The sequence below is a fragment of the Rhinolophus sinicus genome, linkage group LG16 (assembly GCF_036562045.2).
Source record: "Rhinolophus sinicus isolate RSC01 linkage group LG16, ASM3656204v1, whole genome shotgun sequence".
Lineage (NCBI taxonomy): Eukaryota > Metazoa > Chordata > Mammalia > Chiroptera > Rhinolophidae > Rhinolophus > Rhinolophus sinicus.
The window spans coordinates 14,792,655-14,802,373 of record NC_133765.1 but is presented as its reverse complement, the minus strand read 5'-3'; the positions used below and the strand labels follow the sequence as shown (position 1 = coordinate 14,802,373).

The 9,719-nt window shown below is 42.2% G+C and overlaps 1 protein-coding gene across 2 annotated transcripts in view; it reads right to left on the bottom strand.

The window, feature by feature from the left end:
* SIAE (sialic acid acetylesterase) overlaps positions 1-9,719 on the bottom strand; it is a 38,602-nt gene that overhangs the window by 8,626 nt on the left and 20,257 nt on the right. For both annotated transcript variants that reach the window (XM_074321706.1, XM_019710422.2), the window contains exons 5-7: positions 6,524-6,701; positions 5,018-5,127; positions 4,308-4,441 (exon numbers count right to left, since the gene is read on the bottom strand). In XM_074321706.1, coding sequence (XP_074177807.1) covers positions 4,308-4,441; positions 5,018-5,127; positions 6,524-6,701 — 422 coding nt within the window. The remainder of the gene's footprint in view (positions 1-4,307; positions 4,442-5,017; positions 5,128-6,523; positions 6,702-9,719) is intronic.

Genomic DNA, 9,719 nt, shown 5'->3' with positions numbered 1-9,719 from the left:
CAGCCAACGGGATATGGACCACAAGAGAAAGAAGGACATCCATCACGCAGAATCGGTAACATCTGAATTATCTGCTTGGGATTTTGCAGATGTAAGTTAAGGTCCCTTATCAGGTGACTTCAAGATAACCAAAAAGAAGAGGATTATGGGGAACCCAACCCAGTCAGATAAGCCCTTTAAAAGATGGCCTGGAAATCAGAGATTTTCTCCTGCTGGCCTTCATGAGTTCTACAGCTTCAAGGAAATGAATTCTGCCAGAAGACACATGAGTTTGGAAGAAAACCCTTGGCCTCAGAAGAGACCCCAGCTCCATCCAACATCTTCACTGCAGCCTTGAGCAGAAGACTCAGCGAAGCCATGCATACCCAGACTCCTCACTCACAAAAACTGAGATAATAAGCTGCTAAATACGCAGTGATTTGTAACGCAACAATAGAAAACTAATATACTGGGGACAGAACTTTCCAGGCAGAAGGAAAAGAAAATGGTGGGCCCTGGGGCGGGAGTATACCTAGTATGCTTAAAGAAAGTAAGACAGAGAGTGTGGCTGAAGTGGCTTAAGCGAGGCACAGAAAATCGCAAGATGAGGTCAGAGGAAAAAGGAAGCAGGAACAGATAACACAACATACGGCTGGCTGCTTAACCTCAGTCATAAGGAGGAACCAATGGAGCCTTCTGATGTGACACACACTTCAAAGGATCACTTCAACTAATATACTGAGAATATCCTAAAGGAGACGAAAAGGTAGAAGCAGGAAGACCAGTAAGGAGGCAATAACTCAGGAAGAGATGATGGAGGCTTAGACTAGCGTAGGAACGGTCAGATTCTGTACACATGGTAAGGAAATAGGGTCTGCTTTCATCTGGACTAAAAGTTAATAGACTCCTATTCCTGCCAAGGACAGAGGGCTCTCCGAAAAATTATTTAACATTACTGTGATGCATGTGGTCCCACTATTTCTTCTTTCCTTACTTCTCTGCTCTTTGTATCACCCTGTTCTCTGATTTAGATCGCACCTTATTCTTAGCCCTAGTTCCAGCCAATGAGAGGTATCAACCTATCATCTCTCTTTACAAACCATGATCTAGCAGTTAGGTCACACCACAAATTAGGAAACAGTCCGGGCAGGCAACACATTGTCTTCAGACTCCATTCCAAAATTTCTGTCCCCACCAGAGGCGCTGCATTAGGAATACACTGTTCTTCCCAGTCACAGAGCCCAGGAAACACCTGAGACTATCCCTACAAACGTGGCCAAGTGATGCTTTGAATAGAGGACCTTTCCTACTGCTTGAGTTATTCCAGGAAGACAGGAAAATCATCAGGAAAACACTGGAGAGGCTGCAATAATAGCAGAAGCGCTATGGAATACTACGGAACGTAAGGGATATTTCCAATTCTCTCATTAAAATCTCTTATGCAAATCGGTTTTAATCTATGAAATAATAAGAGGTACTGAAGCTTCACAATGGAATCTCATGAAAACTAGAAAATGGGATAGAAAGATCCATGAGTCATTCCACTGGTTCCCCCATGACACCCAGAAGACCATGTTTAACAGTCAGTGCCACGATGGGGATCAGAGCAACAAAGCTACCAGAAAGATCTAGGGTATGTACCAGCCTGAAGCGCAACAGGGAGAAATGTTAACTAAGGCCAAGGAAGTTTTCTCAAAATGGCAGTTTGCTGAGAATTCCTGCAGCAATTCTCCACTCCATTTCACTGGCTGCACTACTATATACTGGCCACATGGGGGCACCAGCATACTCCACAACCAAACGAATTCCTGTGTTTTTCCTAATCTGAGATCTAGTAGGGTGCTGTCCAGTCTCTCACGGTGATTAGTACAAATATTGCTACTAATGAAGGCATATAATAGCCAAAGAATAAAAAGTGGCCACATTCAGAGGACTTTACAAATAACATACGGTAGTTTGCAGTCTGTTCCACTGGCCCTCTAAACCCCTTTTAAGAAAGCGTAGTATTAAGGACTGCAGTCGCTAGCCTCCTGCTCTCTTTCCTTCCCACGCTTCAGGTCACCTCTCTACGAGTAACTCTCAGACACAAGTGTCTGGCGCTGGTCTCTCCACTGAACTCGAGTCCTTCATCTCTAACTGTGCTCCAGTTACTGCAACCATCATTTCAGACCTGACACTTCTCTAAAGCCAGCTCATCTTTCCTTACAGACCAACTGTCCTTCCAGATTTTCTGACTTCTCTTATTAATAACAAACACTAATATTATCTGGTGTGTGCCAGGCTTTACGTGGGTTAACTCATTGAAAACTTCAAATAACCAAGAGGTTCGATATCTTGTCCAAAATCCCATAGCTAAAGAAATGTCAGAGCTGGGGTTTGAATTCAGGCAGACTCGTTCCAATCCATGCTCTGAACCATTATATTGTCATGTTGGATATTTCCCTTTAAAGGTGAATGTTTCTATTCCCAGTTTTCCACAAGTAACCAACATATTTTTGATGATGGACTGAAAGCCCATAGGCTAAGGGGCTTCTACTAAATTGTGAGGCCTAAGTACAAGGACCAGGTCTCTGATGCATGTTATTTCTGCACCTTACACAGTTCGTGGCATATAATAAGCATTCAACACACAGTTTAAGCTTGAGTTGGCTGAAATCACATTCAAATCACCATGTACACAGACCAAGAGACCAAAAAAAAAAGTGCCTCAAAAATCCAAATGTAGTCCCACCAACAGTAACACAGAGCTGGTGACAGGAGTTGCTATTTTGATAATAATGAGCAGAATCATCTTGTTTCAAAGTCAAAATAAATGTAAGAAAGAACACGATTGTAAAGTAATTATAAGTGCAAAGAGTGTCTATAAAAATTTTACCTAAAAAAAGTATGGTAAAGTAGGACAAGGTAGGGGAGATGGGCGGGTGGTTGGAAGAAGGTATCGTGAACATGCAGAGGCAGCTCTAGAAGTATCATATCCAGTTCAAATATTAAAGCCCCTTCCATTGTTATGTTGTGAGTTGGGCCTCGTTTTTGTAACACCTTACTTGTTTAACTTCCTATGTTCCAGAAAAGTCAGAAGAACTACCACCCTCCTAAAAAGTCGAGGTCTTGGAGGGGTCCTATGAATACGTGAGGCATATTGAACTTCGTTAAATAAGTTTACGTATTCTTTTTAGGCAAGGCTGAGAGCAGAATCTTTCTGACTAATTACCACTAATTAAAAGTATGGTTTCTCCTGGTATGTTTTTTATTTGTGTGTTTGGTCATATTTAATAAGTGCCAACCAGTTAGGTACTGGGGATCTAAAAGTGATCCAGGAAAATATGGTCATGTGTGCAACCTGCAGGTTAAGTAAAAAGGGAAGTAAAGGGTGCTATGGAATCCCCCATCTGGGTGAAGGGGGTTTCTAACCCAGACTTCGGACAGTCACAGAAGGCTTCCTAACTGATCTCCAGGCTGAGACCTAAAGGATGCTTAAAAGTTAGCGAGGAAAGTATGGGAGAGAAAGATTCTTCCAGGCAAAGAGCAGGTGCGATGGGCTGGCAGTGAAAGAACAAGGTTTATTCTACAGAGTGGCAGGGATAACCAAGACCAAGTTCGGGAGGGTGTAGGGAAGTGGACGTTCTCACACGTTGCTAGGAGTATACATCTATACAAATTCATAAATTTCTACAGAGAAATTTGCGAACATGTTCAAAGCCTTAACAAGTATTCAATTTAACCCAGTAATTTCACTTCTTGGAATTTGTCTTACGGAAATAATTAAGCATGTATAATGATTTAGCTACAAGAAACATAAACATGCCACTGCTTATAAAAGCAAAATGTGTAAAGCAACCATCTATTGAGGACTAGTGAAATGAATTATAATACAACCATATTTCAGAATACTCTGCGATCATTATAAATTGTGCCTAAGGTTAATATTTATTGACCTGAAAAAAAATGTTCACAATATGACAGTATGAGAAAAAGCAAGATAAGGTATAGTATTATGGTGTGGGTCTGATTTCAAAAATACATGAGCAGAAATGTCTGCTTACTTCTAGATTGTGGAACTATAAATCTTTTTAGCTTTTTTGTGTGTATCTTTTTAATATTTATTTAATAAACATGTAATGCTTTTCGAATAAGAAATACTAGTTACTTAGTAACTTTTTAAAAAGATTTAATTGTCCCATCAGTGAACTGAGATGAATTAAGTCTTACATTCAGTTCTTGACCAGCCAGCTATGAGAGCAAAGAAAGGAATATGGATTCCAGGAAAGAGATCTCAACAGCACATTCCCACACCAAAGTCCACAAACCCTCTTCCCCTCGACACATACCTGGACAAATCCAAATGGAAAGAGACGCTCTGTCTGCCCCTGGGAGCCATGGTGGAAGGTCTGACGCCAGTCTTCAATGAGTGCAGGGAACGTGCAATTGTATAGGTCCCTATTAAAATTTACATTGGATTCCCCTAAAAAACAGTCCACACTGTCAGAGGAGTTTGGCGTAGATGCAAACATGGTCACACATTACTCCCCAGCCTCTATCCATGCCCTTAGGAAGTGGGCCTTCCTATAGTCTCTCTGGATTGGCTTAGTGACTTGCTCGGGCCAATGGGGCATCAGCAAACATGATGCAAGCAGAGGCTTGGAAAGTGCTTCAGTTTGGGGGGTCTGCTCTCTCTTGATACACCTGGAGCCCTGAGGTTGCTATGTAAATAATAAACACAACTGAGCTACTTGCTGAAAGATGGGAGGTCACATGAGAACCACGATAACCCAGCAGATAGCTCCCAGTCAACACACATGAGGGAGGGGTCATCCTAGGTCATCCAGCCATTAGACAACTTGCCAGTGGCCAAAGACACCTAAGAGATCCCAGCAGATATTAGCTTTAACAGTCCAACCAGAAAAATCACCCTGCTAGCCCACAGAATAGTGACCTAAATAAATCTGTCTTTGTTTTAAGTCACCAAATTCTAGGATGGGGAGTGTGTACGCAGCAAAGCTAACTGATACAATGGAGAAACAGCATATTGAACACTCACCCTGGTACCATATCACGCCTTTCAGAGTCATATTACACAGTGGATGGATCATGGCATTCCAGAGAACAGAGCGTTCACTGGGACCAGCTACAGAATCGGACAGAATGAACCTGAAACCAACAAGATGCACAAGTGTCACGAGAAAGCTAGTAATTGATCACATCATGATCCCTAAGCTGGGCGTCTATCCAACTGTCACTTGTGGCCAACTCTGATGAAAGCAACACAGAATTACACTGAACCACTCTGTTTCACATGTAAATGTGTGAACAGTCTCTGAATTTCACCTCCAGGTTCTTCCCAGGATAAGTGTGTTAGTCAGTTTTCTGCGAATTCAGAGTGGGCCATCCCAGCTTCCAGATAAGGTCATTAAAACCAGAGAGGAGGAATGTTGTATTATGAATCTCTCACTCAGGCAATAAATTTATTTAACTAGCACTCAATGGATAGACAGTCAATGGATAGATTGTTTTAAGCTTTTGCCACGATTCTCTTTCTCATAGCTTAATCATTGCATACAGGCTTAAGTATTTCCTTAAGATAAATTCCCAGAAATCAAATTGCTGGGTCAAAAGGAACATTTTTTAAGGCTTTGAACGTGTTCCTACATTTCTCTGTAGAATACTTGTATGAATTTATACTCACAGCATCTGTGTAGGGGAACACCCACTTCCCCACACCCTTGGAATTGTCCCTTCCATGTCCTCAGAGATGGGAAGCCTGGCTCCAGATTCCTCCCACTGTACCACAGGCAATTCTCTCTGCTCCAAAACTGAATGTTTTCACTCCCCCACAGACATGCCTTTACCCAAGCTAAACTAAGAGCTCAAGTCCACCCTCTTCCCAGAGGCCTGCCCAGAACTGATGAGACAATGTCTGTGCAATCAGTTCACATATTGTCAATCTTTGTTAGTAAGAGTAACTAGTCCTTTCCCCACACACATCCCCACCCCCACCAAGCATTCTTCCTGGTCCAGCTTGTCTTAAATATGCTTTCCTAACCAGTATGCTATGCACTTCTTTGATTACATGTATATTTGTTCTTCCTGTTGGGCTGCTTATGCTTGTAAGTGATACAGCCCAGTGGTTAAGAGACAGACACTGAAGTTAGACTTTGCCACTTACTAGTCATATCCATGAGCAAGTTACTCAACTTCTCTCAGATTTAGTATCTTTAGCTACAGTGTGTTAATAGTATCGACATTTCAAGAGGCTGTTGTGAGTATTAAATGAGTTAATACATATAAACTGCTTATAACATTTTTTGGCGTAAAGCTTTCAGTAAGTATTATCTACTATTGTTAAGAAAAAGAATCATAATTGCTTCTTGATATATTCTCAAATGAGTGTGGTGGTGATGATGGTGAAAATAATACCTTACCTGTGCATGGAATGAGTTAATACATATTTGGACATTCAATACATACTTGACTCCCCAAAGGAGACCATGATCCTTCTCTCTTATATAATTTCCTGGTCAGCTTTCTCTAGAGGATGCTATCTTACCCTTGCTTAGGGACCCCACAGGCTTTCAGTGACCTTCCAGATGACCAGGCTTCAATGGGTGTGCCACCCCACGAGGAGGAGACCAGCCCAATGGGATACCGCAGAGTGTCATACAGGTAGCGCCCAAAGAGCCAGCACATTGCTGACATGTACTCGAAATTTCCATGGCCTAAGTTTTCTGTTCAGAGAAAACAGTTAAAGAGAAAGAGTCAGGGAAAAAGGAGATGGATACTGTAGGTACACGATGGGTCTAGGTGAGAAGAATGGGGTGAGCCATTCCTTGCATTCCTTTCCAAGACTTTCCAAAAGTAGGATAAGACTGAGGGGCAATTGTCTCATTAGCAGGGAGCCAAAGCTGCCTAGCCAGGCAAGGACGCTTCCCATCGAGCTCCCCCATCACTTCCAGGTTTCTGAGAATCTAGGACTATTAATTGTCCTCCTCAGGAGGTGAGGGGCAGAAAGGTCACTGAGTCCTTATACTAGCCTCACCTACACTTCTCTTGCCACACCTTCGTTTCCCCTTAGCTCTGCGGAAAAGAATAAGCAAGTAGGGAGCATGGCGAGAAGAAATTGGTATTTTTTTCTGGGTAGTTTAATACCTAATTTTATAGTTATGGTAATGAAAACACGGACAAGTAAGTGATGGGAAGTTTGGCCAAAAGGGAAAGCAACAAAAACCAAAACCAGTGTTTGAATTTTCAGTATAGTCTAGCTCATTTGTCCATACAGCCCAGTAACCAACATAGACCAGAGAGGGCAATTTCCATGTTAGAAGAAAGCTGACGAAGAGAGGAATGAACACACACAGAAAAACTGATGGGATCATTCACCCTAATATATATTAAAGAACTACTTACTATGTGTAAGTCACTGGCTTGGCCCTATTAGAGACTCAAATTCAATACAGTCCTGGAACTCAAAAAAGTTGATAGTATGAGAGGGAATTCACGTCAATTAAAACTGATTGAGCACCTACTAAGTGCCAGGCCCTTCTAGATGGTTGGGACACAGCAAGCAAAGAGATATGGAGAAACACGGAATCTCTCCTCACAGGTCTTATATTCTATAGAATAAGACATCTATTCAGTTGAACAAAATACATGGCAAAATATGGTTAAGTGCCTCAAGAGGTACAAACAAGTGTTAAAGGGTTTTAACTGCAAAAGAAAGAATATCAAATGAAGGCATATCATTAAAAGCCTACTCCTCCCTGGTGCTTCCACGATACTCTATGCAGTGTTCCCCTCACCCCACTAAACTATTAGCTACTTAAAGGCAAGGACTTCATCCTATGCAAGTTTATCTGGAACCTAACGGAGTCAGTAGGTGTTCGCGGGCTGGTGTCGGGTGGCTGTGCATGACTGTTATAATGTTGGATTCACCGATGGGCAGGTAGAAATAAAAGGTAAGAGGAAAGGGGAGAGGGGTGGGGAAGTCTTGAAGGATAGACAGACGTTTAATCAGCAGAGCTGGCATTCTAGGCAGAAGAAACAATACATCAAAAGGCACATAAGCTAGGAAAAATTTTAAAACTGTTTGCCTGGAGCATGGGTTACAAAAAGAACATAAGGCTGGAGGGGAGGCTGGAGTCGCATTGGGGAGTAAAAATGGAAAGTCACTTGAAAATGCTTGCGAATGAGATGGTGTGTAGGCAGAACAGCCCCCCCCCCAAATGTCCACACCCTAATACCTGTAATCTGTAAATATGTTGCCTTTTATGGCTACAGGGACTTTGTAGGTGTGACTGGGGTTAAGGACCTTGAGACGGGAGATGGTCCTGAATTATCCAGGTGGGTCCAATCTAATTGCATGAGTCCTTCAACTCAGGGAAGCTTCCCAGCTACAGACAGACGAGGCAGGAGAGACCGGAAATGTGAGCGGACTTGGCCTACTGCGCTCTTCCCCACATACCTGCGTCGTCTCACCTCTTTCGGGTTATTACTGAAATGTCGCTTTTCTCAGTGGGGCTTCCATGGCCACTCAAAACTGGGACTACTATCCATCCCAGACCCAAGAGTCTCTGCTGCCCCCCTCCCAATCTATTTTGTCTCATTAGCACAAATCACCATCTAACCTATCCCTTATACCTCCAAATTTATTCGGTTTCTGAAGTCAGAGAGTGAAAGTCAGCTGACAGCAAGGTACAAACACATTATCCAAATCTAACTGATTCCTAAGTTTTGGATAACATGTAGTACGAGTTCATAGACCAAAAGATTCACCCAAAAACTTACCAAAATAAATTTAGTTCCCAAGTTCTTATAGGGAGAGTTCAGATAGCATGATACTGGATAGTATCAGATACTTCGTATATAAGTAACTAATTTTATTATTCATTTTCTGTACTTCCCTGCTCTAGAATGCAAGCTCCATGAGATCAGGGGTTCTTGCCTGTTTCACTCACTGTTATACCCCCAGCACTGAGACCCACACCTGACACATACCCTGTTTCCCCGAAAATAAGACCTAGCTGGACAATCAGCTCTAATGCGTCTTTTGGAGCAAAAATTAATATAAAATAAGACGGGGTCTTATATTATATTTTATTATATTATACCCGATCTTATAGTAAAATAAGACCGGTCTTATATTAATTTTTGCTCCAAAAGACACATTAGAGTTGATTGTCTGGCTAGGTCTTACTTTCAGAGAAACACGGTAAGACGCACTCAAATATTTGTTGAATGAATTAATACCTGAGAATGTAGGAGCAACTGAGGTGACCAAGGTAAAGCATGTACAGAGAAAAAAGAAAAGGGACTAGAAAGAGCACAGGGGGCCACATGTGGAGGAAGGGATTGAAGAAAGCAATGACAAGCAGGGAGAAGACAGAGGAGGAGACACGGGGAAGGGAGAACCACACGAGCGAAGAGGAATGTACAGCTCCTAAAAGGGGTGGTCAGCAGTGCCGAATGCTGTAGAGGTATCCAGGGTGTATAATTAGAAGAACAGTAGTCACTCTGAGGTGAGAAAGTTGTTGAGATAGAAGCAGAAGACAGATTATAAAGGGTTAGAGAGAGAGCACGTGGAAAGAATGAAAACAAAATATGTTCTGGAAACCACTATCCATCCCAGACCCAAGAGTCTCTGCTGCCCCCCTCCAATCTATTTTGTCTCATTAACACGAATCACCATCTAACCTATCCCTTATACCTGCTTTGTGTTAACAAAGGGGAGAGGTAAGGCACCTTGAGAA